This window comes from Athene noctua, chromosome Z (genome assembly GCF_965140245.1).
Source record: "Athene noctua chromosome Z, bAthNoc1.hap1.1, whole genome shotgun sequence".
Classification (NCBI taxonomy): domain Eukaryota; kingdom Metazoa; phylum Chordata; class Aves; order Strigiformes; family Strigidae; genus Athene; species Athene noctua.
In genome coordinates this window covers 71033590-71057550 of record NC_134077.1, presented here as the reverse complement: position 1 = coordinate 71057550, position 23961 = coordinate 71033590, and the positions used below count along the sequence as shown (strand labels likewise).

The 23961-nt window shown below is 36.7% G+C and overlaps 1 protein-coding gene across 1 annotated transcript in view; it reads left to right on the top strand.

Moving 5' to 3' along the window:
* The window catches only part of SMARCA2 (SWI/SNF related BAF chromatin remodeling complex subunit ATPase 2), a 121221-nt gene that overhangs the window by 49001 nt on the left and 48259 nt on the right, over positions 1-23961 (top strand). Inside the window, exons 10-25 of the mRNA XM_074932961.1 lie at positions 1553-1723; positions 3599-3652; positions 5101-5231; positions 5379-5439; positions 6904-7004; positions 7303-7450; positions 9019-9182; positions 10963-11029; positions 11592-11702; positions 13205-13447; positions 13740-13853; positions 15927-16034; positions 17491-17577; positions 18522-18568; positions 19984-20150; positions 23094-23257. Of these exons, the coding sequence (XP_074789062.1) occupies positions 1553-1723; positions 3599-3652; positions 5101-5231; positions 5379-5439; positions 6904-7004; positions 7303-7450; positions 9019-9182; positions 10963-11029; positions 11592-11702; positions 13205-13447; positions 13740-13853; positions 15927-16034; positions 17491-17577; positions 18522-18568; positions 19984-20150; positions 23094-23257 (1938 nt within the window). The remainder of the gene's footprint in view (positions 1-1552; positions 1724-3598; positions 3653-5100; positions 5232-5378; positions 5440-6903; positions 7005-7302; positions 7451-9018; positions 9183-10962; positions 11030-11591; positions 11703-13204; positions 13448-13739; positions 13854-15926; positions 16035-17490; positions 17578-18521; positions 18569-19983; positions 20151-23093; positions 23258-23961) is intronic.

Sequence of the window (23961 nt, the reverse complement as noted above, 5' to 3'; positions counted from 1 at the left end):
CCACAAGAAAATTTTCTTCTAATACCTACAAGAAAAAGATTTGTATTTATACTGCAAAAAGGACTAAATGCAAGTTTGCATCCAGCTCCCGTGTTCTTCCTCTGGGTATGGGCTACCTGCACTTCATGTTTTTGAAAAATCATCTCTGTAGGAGACTCACCAAGCATCTGTTTCAGGACATTGTAATTTGTTTGATATACTGTTATGTGATTTTTTTGCCTCCTTACCTGTCATAACTGCTGTAGATTTTTGAGTCATTAGGCCATGAGAGTAGGAGATACATAGAATCATAGAGCCCATGAATCCCAGAGTCATTCGTGATGACAGGGAGCTCTCTAGTACAACCATCTTCCCAAAGCATTGTCAACATCAAGTGCAGAGCAGGTTACTCAGGGCTTTTTGCATGTCTTGAAAACCTCTAAGGTCAGAAATTGCACAATTTCTCTGCCTGTTCAAGTCCTTCTCAAGTGCTGCAACCCAGCCCTTGAGCATATTGACTGGTATCCCCAGTTTGGTATTATCTGCAAACTTGACTGTAGTGACCTCCATCCTTTCCACTACAGTCAAGTAGTGACCTCCATCCATGTAGTAAACACAACATGCCCCAGGATGGACCCCTATGGTATCCCTCTTCTTACTATCTCCAGATAGAGTATGATCCTCCACAGCCCTGCAGAGAAGGACTTGGGGGTATTGGGGAATGAAAAGCTGGACATGAGCCAGCAGTGTGCACTCACAGCCCAGAAAGCCAACTGTATCCTTGTCTGCATCAAGGGAAGTGTGGCCAGCAGGTCGGGGGAGGTGATTCTCCCCCTCTACTCTGCTCTCATGAGACCCCACCTGCAGGGCTGTGTCCAGCTCTGGGGCCCCCAACATAAGAAGGACACGGACCTGTGCAAGTGGGTCCAGAGGAGGACACGAAGATGATCAGGGGGCTGGAGTACCTCCCCTGTGAGGACAGGCTGAGAGAGTTGGGGTTGTTCAGCCTGGGGAAGGGAAAGCTCTGAGGAGACCTTATAGCGGCCTTCCAGTACTTAAAGAGGGCCTACAGGAAAGATGGGGAGGGACTCTTTATCAGGGAGTGTGGTGATAGGATGAGCGGTAACAGTTTTAAACTGAAAGAGGGTAGATTTAGGTTAGATATAAGGCAGAAATTCTTTCCTGTGAGGGTGGTGAGACACTGGCACAGGTTGCCCAGAGAAGCTGTGGCTGCCCCCTCCCTGGCAGTGTTCAAGGCCAGGTTGGACGGGGCCCTGAGCAACCTGGTCTAGTGGAAGGTGTCCCTGCTTATGGCAGGAGGGTTAGAAACAGATGATCTTTAAGGTCCCTTCCAAGCCAAACCATTCAATGATTCTATGATTCTGTGACCTATTAGCAGAGATGTATGACACTCTGGGCCTGGTCATCCAAACAGTTCTTTACTCATCTAGTTGTCCCCCTACACAGATCATAATGTCTTAACTAAGTTAACACATGATTATTGACATAGGAGTTGGTTGGTGTTTTTTTGGAAGCATATCTGTCATGAGTGATGTCTATTTTGTATTGCTAGGCTGAAGATGAAGAAGGCTACCGTAAGCTGATTGACCAAAAGAAAGATAGACGTCTGGCCTACTTATTGCAGCAGACAGATGAGTATGTGGCTAACTTGACTAACTTGGTATGGGAGCATAAACAGGCACAAGCAGCCAAAGAGAAGAAGAAGAGAAGGAGAAGAAAGAAGGCAAGTAGTTACAGCTGGGATTTTTAGGCCATCTTCAATTGAGTTTAATTCAATTTTAATTCAATTGAATTTTGACTCAATTTTAATGTTGAGAAATGTAGTGATACCTAATCGTCATACACATACTAGAGTATCTAAAATCATGTACACTGTGCCAAATTCTTAATACAGAGGGAACTCCTCTCTCTCCACTGAAATATGTAAGAAATTTGCTAACATTAATTCCAAAGGAGATGAGAAGGAGGCAGGAGGAGAAAATTGTGGGCTGTTAACATTGATTTGCTGATAAACTTCCTGTAGGGAAAATTGGGCCAGATATGTAAATTAGAATTAAAGTACCAAAAAAGGGTCCAGTGGATCCAAAATACATTGTATGAAGAAGATGGGAAAAGTCTGATTTGTGTAGCTGTTTCACACAGACTTACTTTTTAGACCTCCACATTCTACGCTTGGCTCAGTCCATATTGTAAGACCATTGGAAACAACTAGAGAGAAAGACTTTGGATAGGTTTATTGTGCATTCTGAACATTTAATTGAAGCTTTTCAAAATTACTTTTCTTTGTATAAAATATTTTACCCTGTGAGAGAGACTTGTTCTGGAAACTGAACAGTGCTATATTCAAAAAAATAATTCTGTATGTGAAATAATCATTACATAGTGATTTGTCATTTTCGTGATCTTTGAGTACTTTTCATCTCTTGGAGGATGAATAAGAGGATTTTTATAATCCATTTCCATGCCTGGTTTGCTACTAATTACTCATACAAACATAAACATTATATTTTTGTGGTTTACAGGCAGCACTCTAAATGCACTAATAAATACCATGATATAAAAAAATTCTGATTTTAGAGATAATGGCTGAAAAAATCCTCCATGTTTTCTCCTGTTCCTCTCCAAAACCTCTGTACTTTTTGTTGAGAGTATGTTCTTAACACAGGAACAATCACCCGCCTGCAAAGTTAAGATGTAACTTAGATGGCATTGTTGATGACCTGTATTACCAGTTAGAACAAACCTAATGTAGTGTACAGAATTTACAGTAAAGATAATCCTTAATGAGATCGTATATGGAGTAAATGTATTGCTCTAATGAAAAATACTAATTCCTTCAACAATCCACATCTTTGGTATGGTTCTATTTCTTTGTCAGTATAGTTAAGTATCTATGAGGAACACGATATCTTCTGGCCGCGTAAGAAAGACATAATTTTATGTCACTGAAGTAAAAAGGAAATATGCCCCATAAATATTCAGCCCTTATAAATATCCCAGCCTAAAACCTGAAGAAAGTTTAGCAGGAAAAAAAATCTCAGCTCTGTCTTGATCATCTGCAGGTTTTTGTTTGTAATTAAGTTCTTTTCACCAAGCTTTTCTCATCTGTCGGCTCCCAAAATACCCCTTCTGGTTAGTTGTCAGACCAAAAAAAATTGTGTGCATACCCAAAATAAAAGTGCCTGCATGAATATACAATCTGTGATGCCTGGTGACGCGTCCAAAACTGAGATTAAACCACTTTAGAGAAAATTAATAGTAAATCACATGAAAATTAATTACTATTTTATTTATATTAGCACAGTCCATAAGCAACTGTGCTCTAGATCTGGACCAGAAATTCACTAGGCCAGTCATTTCTTAGATGCAGATTTATTACAGTGACTAGAGGTGTTATAGGTGCCCTATTCATGCTAGTAAATGGTTTGTATGTGTGGTGGTATCTCTATGTATATCCACCCACACCTTAAATTATGTGCATCCCAGGCTATTCAGAAATAGAGTGAAACATATTCGTGGTCCAAAATGCTTGGATCATATAAAGTATTCTTTCTGTACTTGTAATCTGACGGTGATATTTTTCACTTCATTTTTGTAGAAGGCTGAAGAAAATGCAGAAGGAATGGCATCTGGTCTTGGTCCTGATGGAGAGGTATGAATTATACAGTGTGGGGTTTTTGTTGTTATTTTTTAAAATTTCCAGTGATTGTACTGTGTGCCATTGCTACAGTTTAAAAAAATATCATGACCACAAATGTTCTAAGAAGAGCTGTTGTTTATAACCAAGAGTTAAAATTATCTAGATCAACATTTGTGCTAGCCTGTTTCTCAACAGAATGTTGAAGACGTAAAGAAAAATATATTGAATTTGTCACTGAGTATGCTGAAGAATCCCTCTCAGCTTTGGTAGATGCTTAAAAGTAAATTATTTTCTTGCAGTCCGTGTGTAGACATAATTTACTTTCTAAAAAGAGATTGTAAACACAATATATTCTTGTTTCTCATTTTCATAAAATGTATTGTTGACATTGCATGTAATCACCTTTCAGAAACAGGACAGACTACAGTGTTATGATGGCTTAAGACATCTGAAAGTTTTTTCTTCCTCAGAAACAAATGGAAATGAATAATTTTTCTGTGTCATTCTTTGAATATTTTTATTCAGTAGCAAAGCATATGCTGACACTGTAAGAGCTATTCTGTTAATGCCCTTTTTCTGTGCCATTTTATTTTTATATAATGACTTCAGAATTGTATTGATTGTTTTACTTTTGGTCTTTTTTATACTTGCAACTGATATTTTTGTTGATGTAGTTAGAGTTATAGCAAAATCTTTTGATACGGTTGCACAGGAAAAACCCATATAACATTCCTGTAACTTCAGTATTTATGGAAATGGGGTAAGTTATACTCTGTCAGTCACTGTATTTATAATTGTTCTGAATTATTTTTCCTTTTTCATACACATATTAGGAAAGATTCTTCAGTAGAAGCAGTAGTAGAAGGCAAAAAGTTTTTAAAGTAGAAAATCTGTGATGAAACAGGCAAAGAAATAACAGGAATAGTAATTATGCTATTCTGGTTTTGTTGGAGGACCAGAATAAGAAAAAGGTTTTGTTATTCCAGATACTTAACTGAATAAATCAGGACAGTGAATCTTTAAAATAGGCCACCTTTACTTAAAAAGTTAACTCAATTGTTACATTATTGTTTCTCCATATAAGATAAAAGGTCATAAGGTCAATGTGGTTTTTTTGTTACAGATGTCCATTGTTATAAATAGCAGGAGTAAATGCCTGCAAGCATACATACCTTGTGACTTGTTTCGGCATTCAACAGTGTATTCTGTTACATGCTGCTGTTGTTAATTTATCTGGAATACTGTGATGTGTTTGTGGATGTCACACAGAGAATATGTTACACAAAAACTGTGACTCGGTGTTTGCTTGATAGCCATGTGGGAAGGTGTGGCTTCTTATAACAAAGCGTCACTGCTTGTTCAGATCTGGAATTTTGAAGGTGCTATTAGTTCTTCTTATTATGTATGAGAAACATGAAATTCAGTTGTCTTATGGTATAAAATTTCATTGGAATTTTTAGCCCATAGATGAGAGCAGTCAGATGAGTGACCTTCCAGTTAAAGTGACTCACACCGAAACAGGCAAAGTTCTTCTTGGACCAGAAGCACCAAAAGCAAGTCAGCTGGATGCTTGGCTGGAAATGAACCCTGGGTAAGTAGTTCCTGCCCCGCCTCCCCTTGCCTCCCCTCACCTCTCCTTCTTTTAATTTATTATGTGTAAGCTGAGTAAGAGATGTGTTGAACCTTACGCCTCTTCTTGTTATCTGTAATTCATATTCTGTCTGTCATCTCTGTACAGCTATGAAGTTGCTCCCAGGTCAGACAGTGAGGATGAAAGTGGCTCTGAGTATGAGGAAGAGGTATGTGTCTTTAAAAAACTACCGTGACAAGTAATACAGTGAAAAACAAGTACTTATTCCGTGTGGTATTTTCCTCTTTTTCAGAAGGAAGGAAGAGAAAGTGATAGCAGGTGTGTAGGTGTTTTAACGATAATACAAACAGGGAAAGTAACTGGTTTTGTAATTGTTTTCAGTTTGTAGCAGTTGGCCTTTATACATGCAGTAAATGCCTAACTGGTAATCGGGGTTAGGAAAAGTAAATATTTTAGTCTGACTATTAATAATCATGAACCAAAGAATATAAGCAGGTTCCTATTTTAAAATATGTGTCAGGAAAGGCTGTATTGTGTCTTCGTGCAGTATGAAGTTAACATCTTTAATGTTTATTCATTGGAGGTTTTATTGGCAATTCTGAATACCACAGTTATTATTGACATATCATGTTTATTAAACAGTTAGGGATTACATCAAGGATTTAGGTTCAGACTGTTCAGGTTAGGCTTATTTAATAGAATCTTGAACTTAACACACACAGAGATCCCGACGCTGCAGGGTCATAATATTAAGTGCTATGAATAATCAATACCAATACTTGCATAGCATTTTTGAGACAAGTACTTTCTAAAGGAGAGGGAAACTGAGGAGTAGAGAAGGACCATGTTCAATCAACAGGCTAGCAGCAGAACTAGGTATAGAATTCAGGTCTCCTAAGTCTAGCAATCTTTACAATAGCCAAATGATCACTGAAATCTACAGGACTGTATGATGTTGAGACATACCTTTTTAGGACTAATGACTGCTAATGTATTTCTACAAGACTCTCAGTATTAAGATAGGAGGGGAGGACCTGATACTTGTCAGATTCTAAGGGAATGTTAAAAGAGATGTGCCCACATACTTAGCACAGACTCTTTAGCAGCAGTGTTGTTCAGAGTTGGGGAAGTCAGTCTTAGGAGAATACACTTGCAGAACTCAGAGCAGTATTTTGTTCAGCTTCATTAGTGAGGTTTAAAGTTGTTGGTTATCTCTTGCAACTTTAGCCAGAAGACAAGTTATTTTAAAGAGTAAAAATGTGGTCTGTTTTAAGAAGAAGCTTGAACCCTGAAAAAGCATTTGACAGTTTTTTAAGCTTTATTAAATTATCCCGTATATGGAATATGATATAAACATATACATGATATTAGAATCCTCTCCATGAACACGGTAGGCAGAGTGAGGCTTTTAAAAGTAAGATCATTACAGGAGAAAATACTTGTTATTTCAAAGTACCATGAGTTCCTGTTGGTTAGCATATGTCAAAAATGATCTTGTTATGCTGCAGTGCAACTCTGTTACAGTGTAGGTTTCAGTTGAACTTTGTGATTCAGGTTTCTGTCATGAAGCATTCACCAGTGAAAACTATCAATATATAAAAGTCAGTAGAAAGTACAATTTAGGAAGATGTTGCACTTCCCATCATCCCTATTCTTTTTCTGTATTCTGTAGGATGATGAAGAAGAATCAAGCAGGTTAGAAGCAGATGAGAAGATACTCCTGGATCCTAACAGTGAGGAAGTTTCTGAGAAAGATGCAAAGCAAATCATTGAGTGAGTATTTTTAGGTGATGTTTTTTGTTATGAATTGTGATTTCTTAGAGTGGTGTTTCCCAGGAGTAGCTTGCTCTAGATTACGGTGAATTGTGGTAGCTTTTCTGGCATGAACACGTGCAGGAGAAGGAACATGATCATTTGGTATTAATTGGGTACTGTTTATAAAGTAGCTTGCACCCTTTACTGTACTCACCACAGCTGGGGATCTGTGGTGTTTCTTTAGACATGCATATGTGAGCTGTGGACAAAAAGTCTGTTTTGGGGTATTCACGTTACTTCTTTTTATTCTTTCCAGGACGGCAAAACAAGATGTGGATGATGAATATAGCATGCAATATAGTGCTAGAGGGTCTCAGTCCTACTACACTGTTGCTCACGCAATCACAGAAAGAGTGGAAAAGCAGTCTTCTCTTCTTATTAATGGCACACTAAAACATTATCAGGTGAGAAATCATTAAAATATTTTAAACTCAGAATTATGCTCAACATTTCATTGCAGTCTTTCAAGTGGCAAACTGAGAATTTGTTAAGAAATACAGGATCTCTAGTAGGTTAGAATTTGGGAACTATATTTACAAAGAAATGACAGTTACCAATCACAGACAACATTTCATACATACTGCTTGAATAATAAAACCAATTTTCTCCATAAACCTGTTAATTTTTTTTTCATTGCAGACCAGTAATATTTTGGTTTTGCTATCCTTATCATTGACTGGGAATTTCAATTCTGCTTATTGTTTTCATTTGTGTTGGGTTAACATTTTTCTTCTACCAATATTTAAAAGTTTAGGATTTTTTTTTTTAATGATGATACTAATATTTCAGTGCAGTGATAGACAAAATATGGAAACAAGAAAAATACTTTACTATGGAGTTGATATCTCATACTCTTTACTGACATTCAGTGGATTTAGTAGCTAGGAACTTCTGTATTCTGACAGGTCCTTTACCTGCTCAATGTGATACCTAGCAGTTGGTGTCTCTTTATATAGTAATTGCATCAAAGATAAAAGTCACACTGTCTGAGGAGCTTTATGTCAGGTGCACTGAGGCTTCACATTGTTTCTAGCAAGAATGTTTTGAAGGAGACTCCACTGTGACTGTCCCCTACACTCGCTGTATTTCCCTGTCTTCTAGCTTTTACATGCTTTTTCCTTCTCAAACTTTATGCTTTTCCATGTTTTTTATTAAGTTTGGTCAGATTGTCTCTTCCTTCATATCGGTGTATGTCAGTGGAGAAATTTCAGTGATGTAGAAAAGATAGTTTTCCAGTTCTTAATTCTGAAGCTACTTTGTTAGTGAACTTGCATGAGTAATGTGATACATACACAGGCAGAAGTCTATGTGACAAGGGAATGATCTGAGTCAGTACTTTCTAGCAGTATTCCTTGGAGTGTGAAACTCTGTTATGTAGATATTTCTCAACTATAGTACTCTGGATTCCTTCCAGCTCTGGGATTTTATACACATGGCATAATTGGACTAAGCGGGCCTACTCTGACATTTGGAGGCATAGACAGCAGACACTAAATGGACATGTGCTACAAGATATTTAGATAACAGTTATGCACTTGGCAAGTGTGAGGCTTATGTGTTTTGCACAGATTTGATGGGCTTGATTTGACAGATTTTAATTAACACAGGCAAATAGCATGAAATATACACAGAAAGTTTGACACTTGACACCCCTGAAAGTGAAGAACAAACTCTTGTAATGTTAAGTATTTATCAACCTTACATGTGAGTGCCTGTGTCACTTTGTGTGCTGTACAGAAATCTTCCATGTATGAAATCTGACTTCATATTATGGGCTCTGCTAAACAGGAGTAATGATTTCCATATAGCTGTTACCAGAAATTTATCTTGCTTTGTTTTGTTGGGGTGAGAAGGTGTTAAGATAGCCAGGGATCCCTGTGCAATAGTATTATTAAACGAAATCCAGTGTCTAAGTAGTCAAATAATTATTTGCTTGGGTTTTAAATAACTGAACTATTATTCTTCATTTCAGCTCCAGGGACTGGAATGGATGGTTTCACTCTATAATAACAATCTGAATGGAATTTTAGCTGATGAAATGGGACTAGGAAAGACAATACAGACTATTGCACTCATCACTTACCTGATGGAGCACAAAAGACTCAATGGCCCCTATCTCATCATTGTTCCCCTTTCGTAAGTAAAGGATCCCTTTCTGCTATTATCATTCTAAGCATTGCAGATTGGTTTATTCAGAATACACATCTGTTTTTCATGTAATGAAAAGCTGAGGTGCACAGTGAGATTACACTGAACATGTAATCAGTGTTTTCTTTCATCATTTATTTCCAGATAATTGTCTGGCATTGGGATGGTGACCGGAAAGCTGATAAAGCACTTGCTTCCATTAGTGTCACTGCCCACTCTTGGCAAACTGGGTATTGAATTCACTGTAATTCACTCTTAAGAGGCAACAAGAGGAGGATAGTATTTCTTACATGATATATGCCTGCAGTTCCTCCTTCAAATTTTAATGGTGTTATTAGAAATAGGTTGCTTAATTCTTTAAACAAGTGGGACCCCATCTGATACCAAGTTATCCTACTTTAATGATGTTGGATGATCTTTTAAGTACGGTATAACTAGCCCCAGATGTAATCTTGATGAGAGATACTCACACTTGTCAGGTGTCCAGTTTATGGTTGTTTATTGTGGTGCCCCCTTTTGCTTTTCCTTAGCTTTCCAAGATGCTGCTTGTTTTATACATTTCTTTTAATGTATTTTTCTTTCTCCAGAGGTGAGGTGGGGCATTCAGTGATCTTCAGTCCTGTGTTTTAAATAAAAACTGTTAGGCATTGTAAAACTGACATAGGATATGGAGGGGTTGTTTGCTTATTTTTGTGTGTAAGTGGCTTGACTGATGTGCAGAAGTTCCATGGCCTTTTCATTAGATAAGTTGTCCACCAGTTGTGCTGACTGTGCAAATGTGGTGTAGGATTGGGATAAATTTTATTTGTGGCCATCTCTTGATTTCTTTTGAGATGCCCTGTCTTCTGGCTGTGCTGCAGTAGTAGCTGATTGACTGGCATAACTACTACATCTGTGCCTAATTGTATGAATACAAATGGTGAGGTCTGATGTGAAAAGAAATAGCTGGGAGAAGATCTATAGTGTAAAACAAAGTTAAAATTAAAGGGCAATTATTATTAATGTCAGATTTCACATGGGCACAGTAAAAAAAAATCAGATTTCTTTTGAGCACTGTACAGTGATTTTTCTTGTTTCTTAAAGAGAGGAGCTGAAATTTCTTTCTCATATAAGAAAGAGATAAGCCCCTTTTCCCTGCTTTTTCTTAATAGCTAGTACTGCTGCCATCACAGATACAGTAAAAAACCCCAAACAAATAAGCAACCAAAAAACGTCAAGATTATTTTTTGCTGCTTTATCATGACAGAATCTAGCTTAGCCATAAAAAGCTATTTGTTCTGATCAAACAACAGAAACAGTGCAAAAATGGACTTGTGTATTGGAACTGAGTGGCACGTGAGCAGAACACAGATGAATTCTGACCACCTTCATGAGGCTGTATTTGGAAAATTGTAATGTCAGTTTTTGGATGATAAGTAGTATAAAAGAACTTACAAATACATATTTTTTTTTGTTCAGGATTATCTTTCTTGTCCTTAATATGCTTCAAAATGCAAACGTACATGTAGAAGACAACTGAATTGGTTTCAGAGACGCCCCTGAATATGAGCTGAAAGAGGGTTTCATGCTTTTTCCTGTTTAGTCCCCTCTCAGAGAGGCTTGTATTTTATTACAGTATATAAAGTGCATTTTTAAAAAATATACTGTTAACTCTGGGGTTCGAATACATGAAATATATTGAAAAGTTGGTAACCACTTGGGAACATTTATAAAGTTTGTCCTGCAAATGATAAAATATATTACTTTTTCTCTGTAATCTCTGTGATAGGACATTATCCAATTGGACGTATGAATTCGACAAATGGGCTCCTTCTGTAGTGAAGATATCTTACAAGGTTTGATTTGCTTTTTATATGATTATAGAGTTGAAGGAATGAGAATAGAGCCAGTTTTTACTCTGTATCTGCATACACTTCTAAACTGTTTGCTCATGAAGTTTTGTCATGTGTATCAGATATTAAACAGTGAGAGTTAATCATATGTAGAAGACAACTGTAATAAACGGTAATTACTTTCACATAGTGAAATGCAGAATAAACTTGTTAATTATCATGCTGCAGGGCCTCTGATGAGAGTAATACAAATGATAACTACTTCACATTTTATACATAGCTGAATACTTTGCTATTTGCCTGCTGTAGTTGTGGTATGGCCAAGCAATTTGTAAGGAAGCTAGACCACTAGCTACCTGTTTCCAGTGCCCCATAAACAGAGTTTTACAGTCTAGCAACCATTTGGGGAAAGCACTCTGGAGAAGTCTGGAGTGCATTGATACATTGTTTGCAATACTGTAGGATTACAAGTTCATGTGGTTGCTCTGTGTCTGCTAACTCATAAAACCAATATATTTTCTTCATCAGAATAAAAAGTAACTGCTCACTTCGTTCTCTCTTTTAGGGTACACCTGCAATGCGCCGCTCACTCGTTCCTCAGCTTCGCAGTGGAAAATTTAATGTTCTTTTAACTACTTACGAGTACATAATAAAGGACAAGCATATCCTTGCTAAGGTAATAATGACTGTCACCTCTAACAACAAGACCTTTAGGACACCTTCAAATGGTGCATAGCACAGAACACATTTTTGTTTCATAAGGAAGTCCTGAGTTGTTCCATCCTTCAATAAAAGTTTAACCTTTCATTTACTTTTCTATTCCTATGTTTATGATTGGACTTCTCAGTCACAGCTCTTCTCCCTGTAAACACCATGGTTTTTCTGAACATGGCCAGGAGACTCATTCCTTTGTGCAGTTCTGTCAGTACTGTATGCCTGCCTGTCCTTGGGAAAACATGATTTTCTCCCCTTTGCTTAATGGCATTTAACTTAAGCTGCTGTCTTGACTTTACTCTCTTGTTTCTGATTTGAAGCTCACTTTTATTAGAGCCTTTCCAGGTATATGGTTACCTTTCCTCAAATGACTAAATAGTTACCTGTATCATGAATTTGGTATCCAGACTGTATTACACACGGCCCAGTTCTTAAAGGCTCACTGTCAACAGGTGTGACTCAAATGTAATGAATTCATTTGAAAGCTACTGTACTGTAAGACCATTTCATGTCATGACAAAAGCGGACTAAGGAGGTGTTTTGCCATACCAAGAAACCATATGGTCTTATTGTCTGTTTGTTGTTCATTTTTACTTTATTTCATTACTGTTTGTTTAGGTCATTCATTTTCCCTCTCTGATACAAAGGCAGTGCATTTTCTTAGCATAATTCTGAACACTTAACAGTTTGAGACTGCAGAGTTTTCCTTCCCCTCTAGTTTTTGTCCACTGTTGCTAAAAGATTGGAAGGACAGTACTCTGACATTTAACCTCTCCTGGGAAGTAGAATTAGTTAGCATCTATGAAAGTACAAACCAAGGCCTTCCTAGTCATATGGTCAGTGTGGCACATGTGTTGACTGCCCATGGTAGTACAGGTGGTAACAGAGAGTTTGACAAGTTTCTTTCAACATCTGCTGTGACTGCATTTAGTCTTTCACATTAAGAAATATAAACTTTATTTGAAGATGCAGTAACTGAGGTGAGGTCATTGTAATTATACTATTTCATTCTTGAGTAAAAACACAGGATTAGCTGAAACAAAGTTGAGGGTTGCTGTTGTTTGTGAGCATGGTTTTGTCTGAAGATGCTTTTGTCTTCTGTTAAGGTTCTTGTTGCAGATAGGTTTATTTGGAGTTTATGTGGTCTCCTCCTTCCACTGTGAACCATGTCCTGGCCATGAAGAGCCAGTCACCCTAATCTTTTTCCCAGAAACTGGAGGAATCCTTTGATTGCTGTTGCAGTTCAAGTCACAGCTTAGCATCAAATTCAGCATACCCAGTTTTGTTTCTATTTGTGCTGTTTGCAAGGGCACCGGTACTTGGATAATGCTTGATTTGTCTTTTCTCATCAGTGAGAAAACTGATCCCTCAGGCTTGAAATATTTTTGTTCTACACCTGTCGGGAGAAATTTGACTATATCTGACTGGTTCTAACTTTGCCAACTTTTCTTCTTTTTCTTGCAGATTCGATGGAAATACATGATAGTAGATGAAGGCCATCGAATGAAGAACCATCACTGCAAGCTGACTCAGGTCTTGAATACTCATTATGTGGCCCCTAGGCGAATACTGCTGACTGGAACTCCACTGCAGAACAAATTGCCTGAACTCTGGGCTCTTCTCAATTTCCTCCTCCCAACCATTTTCAAGAGCTGTAGCACCTTTGAACAGTGGTTCAACGCTCCATTTGCCATGACTGGAGAAAGGGTACTGTGGCAGGTTTTTTAAAACATAAGAAACAAACCACTTTGATGAAAACAGTAAGGAGCTTACCGAAGGATTAGTGTTTGAACTCTCCCTGGTACTTAGGGAATTAACATAACTAAAAGCCACCTTTTTTTAATAATGCCAGAAAATTTTGGTATGTGTCTTTTTTGACTCAAAGTCAGTTTGGTTGTTACATGCAAATAATTACTGCACATACTTAACCTTTCATGTGAGAGAAGACATTATCTAATATACTGAGTTGCCTTGTAGTGACTTTTATAAACTTCTGTAGGTGGACTTAAATGAGGAAGAAACTATTCTGATCATCCGTCGTCTCCATAAAGTGCTCCGACCCTTCTTGCTGAGAAGACTGAAGAAAGAGGTTGAGTCTCAACTGCCAGAAAAGGTTTGCAATGAGTTGTGGAAGGGTTTTAATGCTTAAGCATTATGTAATGTTCCTTTTTCAGATTTATTTTACAGAATACAACTTCTTTAGCATGTGTTATTGCTGTCGTTTGTTTATAACTCTGCAAAGAAAGTTTGCCATAGCAGAAGCCTGAATACCGCAAGTTTCTGCGTTCTTAGGATTCTTCACCAGTTGTACAGCTTTAATTCTCTTTGTAGTCATCCATATAAGACATGCAATTTACTTCCGTAATACCTGGTTTCAAGTTGTGAGTCAACCATACACTGAGGATTAGATTCTGTCCTGTCCCATCCTCCCTACAATGGGTAGAACCTTTGCTCCTTTAGGCAGTTCACTGATATTCCTAAAGGACTACTGGACTTTACAAAGCAGGCAGAATTTGGTGCTCAATATTCCAAAAATTGTGTGAAGTATCTTGTTGGAATTGCACAAGTTTTTTTTAACTAGTGGGTTTTTAATTCAGAACATAAAAATCTCTTCTGATTTGAAAGACTATTGGTTTTACCTCGGGGCAAGTCATCTTGCTCCCACCCTCCTCAGCAATCCTGCATCACTTTTCCCAGTCACTTTTCTCAAAATAACAATAGCAACTAAATAAAAAAGTAAATTTCAAGGTGTGCTAAGGTCAACTGAGTTGAAACCATACCAAAATGAAACTTCTGTAAGTTGTGTTATGAGCTAACTAACAGTGGCTGAATGAATGAATGAAGAGCTTTCTACAGATGCTTAGTGACAGTACTCAAAGGAAAGGCTTTTTAAAAATTTATTTCTCATCTTTATAATGCTGTGAACACTCTTACTGTTGTGACTTTCTGTTTTCCAAATGCCCAATTCTCAGTATCCTCAGAAGCATTTATCTGAGAATGAAACATACCTACATTTAAAAATATTACTGAAATCTTAGTTTCTGTTCAAATTTCTGTTTGTTTGAGCCACTCTGTTTGATAAACCCATTATTGGAGGAGGATGATTTCGAAGTTGCATACACTCTGGTACTCACAGGACCATGTTTCTTTTTGTTTCCATGATCTTGTTTATGAAAAAAGCAATTAGTCTGACCATGAGGACTGAACTTGTTGATTGAAGCCTATTCATCAGTTTAATTTGATCTTATAAATCTTGATAAAGAAGCCATTGAAGAAATCATCACTTCTCTTTAATGAATGCATCTTCCTGTCCTTCTGAGAAGAAAAGAACTTGATAATTTTTATTCCATTTATTTATTCCATTAGGAAGCTTACATTTTTCCTTTTAGTTACTACTTGAAAGATTTCTAGCCACTAGTGTGACTTTATTATGTAACTGTTTTTATTATACATAACATTAAAAACATAGTGACTGTAATTTGGAAATTGGGAAATAGAAAAAAAAAGGGGTTAAATTGGAGTATGAAGTCTTTGTATTACAGGATTTAACAAAAAGTGTGCAGTCAAAAAATGCTTTAGTAAATATAGTTTTACAAAGCTGAAGAAGAAGTCATACTGAATGTGGGGATCATAGAGTACTTGTTTTATTCCCTGCATTTTCAGTTGATGTTGAGAAAACAGCATATTTCTGTGCCAACCTAGGTAAGCATAATGCTAATTAGGCACTATGAGGGATGTTTATTTGCTAGGTGCACAATGATGATATTTTTATAATGGTTTGCTTGATATTTTTATAATGCTCGACAGACATAATAAAGTCCACAGGTTATTAAAAAGAAAATGTTCTTTTTTAAATTCACATGTTAAACATGAAATAAAACATTTTTTTTAAACTGTTAAAATTAAAGAATGAGAAAAAAATATGTTTGACAGTTCTGCAGTTACATTCTTAGGATCCAGCTGTCTCATAGTATTTATGACTCTCACAGATAATCTTCTGAGATACTCATTATTACTGTGCTTGCAGTTGGATTACTTTCACTGAAATCATATGTGGTGTTAGGGTACAGATAAAAGATTAGTAGGTTTTTGGTTTTTGTTTTAGGATGACACGAAGCTGCAGTTAGATCCTACTAACATTATTATGTCAGTGTGTTTATGGTGGTTGTTTTTTTTTTTAAACTAGGTGGAATATGTGATCAAATGTGATATGTCAGCACTTCAGAAGATCCTGTACCGTCACATGCAAGCCAAGGGAATCCTTCTTACAGATGGTTCTGAAAAAGACAAGAAGGTACAAAAGAAAGACTAAAACACAGGAAAGAATGCATTATGATTAAATATGTTAACAATATGATTTCTGTTTTATAAAATTAGTATGTAGGCTCTTACTACAGGTATCTGTCATGGGAAAAGAAATCTCTATCAGACATGCTTCTGTTTTACAAGACTGCAGCTCACACTCTAATCACAAGGAAAAGTTACTACTTGTATTCACTGTAGTTACAGTGCCTTTCTGCAAACAGGCAATTTTTGGGAAAAAAAAAGCATTTGCCTTGGCCAGGTTTAATCCAGTAATGTACCTGAATAATAGTGATTGCGGCAGCACTGGCTACATAAGGTTATTCATCTTGTCTTTCAAAGCTGTTTAGTTAAGTATAAATCTTGTTTTAGCTAGCTGGGGCTGTATGCTTGCGTTCATACTTACAATATCATTTAATGACAGAGTTCTTTAGAAGAACAGTAGGAAACAGAGTCATGTAGTCAGATTTAGGCTACCTATTAGTAAATGTTGATTATACCCTGATTGGACTTCATTTCGTATCCATTTAATATAGAGTAAGCAAGTTGCCATTCATCAGCTTATTTGTTTATACACTTTTCACACTATAATAAATACGAAATGCCTTGAATAGGCACTGCACAACAGCTGGTGTGTAATAGTTTATGCTTGCACCCTGTTATGTGTATATTCTGATGCAGACATGCTATCCTTCCACCATTGTTTTGCAGGTTGCATTGGTATGATAGATGACCTTTTTTATTCAGTATCCGATTTTACGCTCCTTGTTTTGTGCAGGCAGATTGTTTTCTTTTTTGGGGCTTATTCAAACTCCAAACAAAACTGATTCTTATCACTGGATATTGATACTCATCTTCATAGTTTGAGCATTTTGTAATCATTGTTTTATGTTCTCCTGTTGTATTTTTAATGTAATTTTGTAGTTTGTCATCTTTACTTTTGTCCTACAAATTTCATTTCATATCACAGTAATCTCTAGCTTTTTAGCTGTCTGTGGTCCTGTGATTTAGTTGACAGGAGGAGGTACTGTAGAATTGAAAAGCATCCAGCTAGAACCATTTACTGTTAGAGGATTCAGATCCAATAGAATTTGTATGGTTTCATAATAAACTATAAATAAGCAGTATGCAGGACAGTAGATGCTCTGCTTTCCCCTGTGAATACTGCAAGTAGATACAATGCTCTTTGTGGATTACTTCCAGGTCTTCCTTTTTTGTTATGGAGCCTTTTTATGATAGATGAATTTATACAGCAAGACAGTGGCACAGTAGCTTCTGTTTTTTTGTTATTTTGGTTTTGGTTTTGTTTTTTTAATTACTGATGGGGTGTTCAGGTCTGGGGTGGAAATATTTTTATGCCTGCATTAAAAAATATCTTTCAAAAGCTTTATTAATAATAAGCTAAGAAATTAGATTCATCATTTGATTTTCATTGTTTATGCCCATAGGGAAAAGGTGGGGCAAAAACTCTTATGAACACTATCATGCAATTGAGAAAGATATGCAATCACCCGTACATGTTCCAACACATTGAGGTAAGACTGACAGGTTTGGTTTGAGACTTGTTTTTATTCAGGTGGATAACATAATAGAAAACTGCTGTTGAAGCTTATGTGTGTGGGAGAGGATATCTCTGTCCACATCATTTGTGCTGAAAGGGGCATATTTGAAAAACAAGATCATTATGGTTCCTTATTTTTAGAAACAAATGGACCAACTGCCAGCATTTTACTGGTTACCTGAAGTCTATTTTTAAAGCATTTAATCTTGTGGAGACAGAGTCTTCAAAAAATGAAGGGTTTTTTGGATTTAAGACATTCCAGAGCAACTTAATCTCTATTTGGACCTAATTAGTGAGGCACAGACACTAGTTCAAAATGCCATGTGTAGGATCTTTGTAACTAGGAGGTTGCTAATCTTTTACGATATCAACCAGAATTGTCCTGTTCTATCCATTTTGGGTGTTCAGAAAAAATGTGCTATATATATATCATCACTCATTAGGAACCGAAGTACATAAATGTAATAATATATCTGGAAAGATAGAAAGTGTCATAAATACCTGGAATGTAGCTACATTTATGAATGAATAATTAAGTACCTACTGGAATAATTAAGTACCTACTGTGATGTATTATCGTTGTAGTTTTCACTCTGTTCTCTTGTATGCTCATTAAATAGAGTAACTTGAAAATGGATCTTCCAGTAATTAGTATAAATTAATGAGGTTCTACTGTATTTGTAATCTGGTAAAATGTATGCTGACAGAAGTAACTTCTACAAGCCATGATTTTGAAATAATAGTAGTACAGGAAAATGTTAGACAGAGCACTGTTGCTGCAAGGTAGATTCCAAGAGTATGAACATAATAGAACTCAAACTCCAAGGCTCATATATTTCATTTAATTGATATAAGAATGCATAATTTTGGGTTATTGTGTAGTTTGTAATAATTTGTTTATTGCTTATAACTCTGCAGGAGTCCTTTGCTGAACATTTAGGCTACTCAAATGGCGTCATCAACGGGTAACTCAGTTTTTCCTCTTGTTCATAATGTTCTGTTTGATCTAATCATATTATTTTTCTAGAAGGTACATGCTAACAAATTCTAGCAGTTTATAGAAAGGCAGAAGAGGCAGAGAACACATATCTCAAAAGATAACAATACTAGAAGTCTTACATGAGCGTTTAGGAGCCTCCATCTGAAATGATGGCAGAGGACAGGCAGAGAAGATTGAAAACTGGTGTCTTCCTTTCCCCTTATGGTGAAATAGCTTAGATACCATGTAAATTCATTGGAATGACTCTTCAAAATCCCAATTGGGATTTTTTTTCTCTTTCTTGTTACTTTTGCCTTTTGCTTTTCCCTTTTTACCATCTTTATTCCAAATTAAACTAGCATTTCTTCTATTATCTGAAATGAAATAAATCTAGATTTTGTGTTTGGCACTTCTTTGTGCAACTGTCTAGGAATGGATGCTTTCTGAAGAAAGATGTGTGTCTTCCACCTGACCTCCTTCTGTTCAGGTGTTAATGACATTTTTTTTTTTGTTAGCTAATATGCCAGACTATTTGTCTCCTTAATTAGCATACCAGATTACTCATCTCCTAAACAGTTTACTCTTATGCTTATTATGTAGGTACACATATCAGAAGGCCATGTATCTTCTAGACTTAAGTATACCATTGCTAGTGATAAATTGTATTTTGAGAGTACAGACACAAGGTTAGAAGAAAATGATGTGAAATTTATTTTTGTAAACCATATTACTGTGATGCTGATTCAGTCATGTGTGTACTTTTATCGATTTTCTCGGTTATGACTTGAATTTCAATGCTAAGAGTCTGTTTTGCAATTCATAGCATAGAAGACAGAAGAGCAGCTAACCAAAGGAACTAAACATTGTTCAGAACTGCTAAGGTTATAAGGCTAAAGAGTATATTGTCTGTCAAACTCCTCCCACTATCTCTGTATATTAGTTCAGTCTGGGATATTTCACCTTCATATGCATAGTAGTTGAGTGGAAATTGTTTATAACATGTGCCAAACGAATACAACTTAGAGCTGCAGTAGATGCCAGTTGAAAGCAGAACTATCAGGTGAATGTCTTAACTGATAAAATGCTTATATAGGTGAGAAATAATGTTTGTTTTGATAAATCGTGAAACAGAGTTGAGTTTCATAAAGGGAGGTATTCTATGTAGTTGAAAGTCCGTACAGTTTTTGTAATTGAAGAAAAATCCTGTCCAAATGGCAATTCACACGGATGTTTATTTTTTTATTTTAATCAACATAAACAATTTTAAAGGGAGAAGAGTGCTGTTAGTCTTGTTTATCATAAGTAAATGAATCCTCTCTGTTATACTCTGACATGATAGTGACTAAAACCTTCTAAATGCAGGCTCATTCTGGCATTTACAGTGCTTTTTCTCTTCAACAGAGCTGAACTTTATCGGGCCTCAGGGAAGTTTGAACTACTCGATCGTATTCTACCAAAGTTACGAGCTACTAACCATCGTGTACTTCTTTTCTGTCAAATGACGTCACTTATGACCATTATGGAAGACTACTTCGCTTTTCGAAATTTCCTTTACTTGCGTCTTGATGGTAAGCTAAATAATGAGTTAGGAGGTAGCACGCTTCATTGGATTGGGCATGGAAGTCCTGGGTTCTCTTTCTGATGTATTCCTTGGACATCAGTGCTGTGATGTGACTATACAAAAGTGTAAACAGGTCCAAAGAATGATTTGACAAATCCTTGAAGGAAGAGTCTCTATGGGTATTTACTGTGAAGTTACTGCAGTAGACCCTTAAGCTGCAACATACTAGAATTTTCCCTGTTCTTACAGATAAGATACTGGGCAAAATATGGTTTTGCCTCTGTCAGTAGAGTTCATCTTAAGTAATTCTCCATCTCCCTGGCTCTTCGACTGTTTTCTCTCATCTGTTTAACCTACAAACCATTTGGTTGAGGGATTGTTTTGATGAACACTCAAGTCTGTTCCTGGAATGCAGATTATGTAGAGATTTGATGTTTAGGAGCTGATCTCTTTTTCAAAAAGGTTTAAAATCCAAGGTTCCAATCAGCTGTCACTATCTAAGTTGACTGAAAGTATTCTTATGATGAGAGATGATAATGCCAGTGTTTTGCCTAGATTCCAGTCACATTAATTAATCTTTACCTGTTTAAAATTCAACTGCTGTTCTCCACAGGATGGCTGAATTGCAGTGACAGATAAAATAGTATCTGTAGTTTTCTTCCTGAATTTCACAGGAAGGTCAGTAGCTTAAATTACTTTATGTGTAGATATATTTTATTACCTTTGAATTAAAAGATGGTTTAGAAGCACAGTGAAGTAATATTGCAGAGAAAATAACTAAACATAGCATATCCCATCTAAGGCTTAAACCTGTTTGAAAGAAGTTTCCATTTTGGCCTTTTTCCATGTTGATGATCTCTGCCTCATAATGTCCTTCTTAAATATTATTTTTACTTATATCACATATTATAGTATTACATAGGGCCAGGAGCATTTATCAGAATAACTTTTTAATAGAAAAGCAATGATTTTAAGAAAAATACAACAGCATGAATAGAGTGAGAGTTTAAGGTCCTTTTGAATATGCTTTTTATGGCATTTTGACTATTTGCTTCATAGTTTATTTGGAAGAAAAAGCAATGCTGAGAAGTATTCTCATCCTTTACAAATATTAATGAACATAAACTTGAAACACTGTTATCTTGAATGTAAAATGGGGTAATGAAACTGAGACACAAATGAGCTGTCTGACTGTGACGGAGGATGTCTTTGTCAAAACTGGCTGCTGAACATAGTGCCATGCTAACAAAACCCTCATTGCACCTCTGGCCTGCAGGTGTTTTAATGTTTCCATTGAAGAAGGATGTATTACATCTAAAATGTTTAAAATTACCTTATATCATGTATTTAAAAGTGAGTTCTCTTTCATGCTAGAATGTCTATGTCAATATGCAGTATGGTAGAGTACCTTTTTTTTTTTAAGGTTTTGCAGGTAATTCATTAAATTAGTGAGATCAATCTTTTTTATTCTTTTATTTATTCTTTTCTTCTTTTGTGATGACAGATATATTCCATGCTGGAATGTAATATATATGTAGTTTCAATTCAGCTGTGTTCTCACATAGGGTGTTTTCCATCCAAGTCATATGCTTCTTAAGGTAATGAGTTTCTGTGGACCAGAAGTTTGGCTGTGTGATTGTACTGGATCTGACTGGGATGAAGTTAACTTTACTTCTAGCAGCCTATATAGTGTTGTGCTTTGCTTTTGTGGCTAGGCAGGGTTGATAGCACACCAGTGATAACACTCCAGTGTTTTGGCTGTTGCTGAGCAGTGCTTGCACAGTGTCAAGGCTTTCTCTCCAAACCACCCCTCCACTGGGGAGGCCAGTAGGCTGGGGGTTGGCCAGGACCCATCTGGGACAGCTGACCAAAACTGACCAAAGGGATGTGCTCTGCAATAAAAGCTGAAGGAAAGGAAGAGGATGCGGGAACATTGCTCATAACAGCATTTGTCTTCCCAAGCAATCATTACTGGTGCTGAGGCCCTTCTTTCCAGGAAGTGACTGGACATCTGCCTGCAGATGGGAAGTAGTAAATAAATTCCTATTCTTGCTTGCTTACATTTCATAGCTTTTGCTTTTATTAAACTGCCTCTTTATCTCAGCCCAGGAGCTTTTCCATCTCACATTCTCCCCTGAACTTTGAGGAAGGGGAGTGGAGGTGAGGGCATCTGGCAGCCAGCTGGTGTCAACCCACCACAGTGATAGAAAAATGTCATCTTCTGTACATATATTGACACCTGAATAAAAAGAGCAGACTTTCTTTGGCTTTCAGTTACAGAAAGAAGTATAAAAAAGATAAAGCAAACAGTGGACCATGCTAAGGTGATCTATATAGACTGTTGTTGAAATATATGAAATTAATGCAGTCCAGTGCACAGGGCTTGTTTTTTACTTAGAACTTCGTCTACATTTTCACCATGATTGAATTCCTTGCCTGCTCTCCCTCAGCCATTGTACACCATCACCCTCAAGATAGGACATTTTAAGAATTTTCAGTCCTTGCATATCATGACTCTGAAGACCAACAATGACGTTTTGATAAATCTCTCTATACATAACTTTAAAAAATATTTACATGCTGTTGTGGCCAGGAGGAATTAGTCAAGACTGGAGCTCTCATCTGTTTGTGTATAGTAGCTTCAAGTGAAATTTATGCGAGTCATAAAAAGGTATAACAATGTTAGCCAACATTTTAAAGTCCACTTTTGAAATGTCAGAAGAAATACTTAAAAAATATATTTAGAGGTCTGCCTCTAAGGTGTGATAGGCAGTTGACCAAAACATTTGTGGCCAGTGTTTATTCTGTATTATGGAAAACGTGGCAGAGAAGGCAAAGAGCAAGGGGGCTAAAATTTCCCTTCCACATGTACCTCTAGCAACTGACATCGTATTTATATTATTTCAGTTTGCATCTTTGTTATAGGGTATTTTTTTTAATTTCTTTTCAGGCACAACAAAATCAGAGGATCGAGCTGCTCTGCTGAAGAAGTTCAATGAACCTGGGTCACAGTACTTTATCTTCTTGCTGAGTACAAGGGCTGGAGGGCTAGGCTTAAATCTCCAGGCTGCTGACACTGTTATAATCTTTGATAGTGACTGGAATCCTCATCAGGTTATTTTTATTTATTTATCTTCATGAAATGTGCAAGTAATTTATGATGCTTTTTTGGATTGCTTCTTTAAATTGGGAATATAGTCTGGGGTGAAAGGAGCAAATCCAGGTAAGTCATAAAATGCTGCTTTGAGATGAATTGGTGAGCCAACTGTTACAATCAGGAAATGTTTTGGTTTAAATCAGTGAAGTAATTCTGTGTCTGTGTATATATTTTATCTGATTGTTAGGGAATCCTCAGAGCTAGGAGCCTTACAGTCTTGCTTCATTTGTATAACTGTACTCATTCTTAGGACATTACCCTTAGGACATTAATAAGTAACTCCCCATTATGAGCCTTCAGCAGGTGGGTTGCAGTATTTTAGTGAAGGCTGTGCAGAGTGCACAGCAGTCTTGGCCTGAGACACTGAATTTGCACTGTTGATGTGAGGGAATAGTAAACTAGATAGAGTATTAAACCACTTTGCCATATTTAAAAAAGCCGGAAGATGTAACTGAAGTCTATCACTATGGAAGTACATAGCTATGTGTGTGTTTTCAGCTATTCTGCAAATATATGTAAATCACACCATAGTCAGTGGCCACATGTAAAAGTAAGGGAAGTGAAACTAAAAAGAGTTTTATAGAGAACTTCCAACACAGCACTCCTGTAGATGCCATGGTGACCAATTTAAAGCAAGGCTTAAGAAATTCAGAGCAATTCT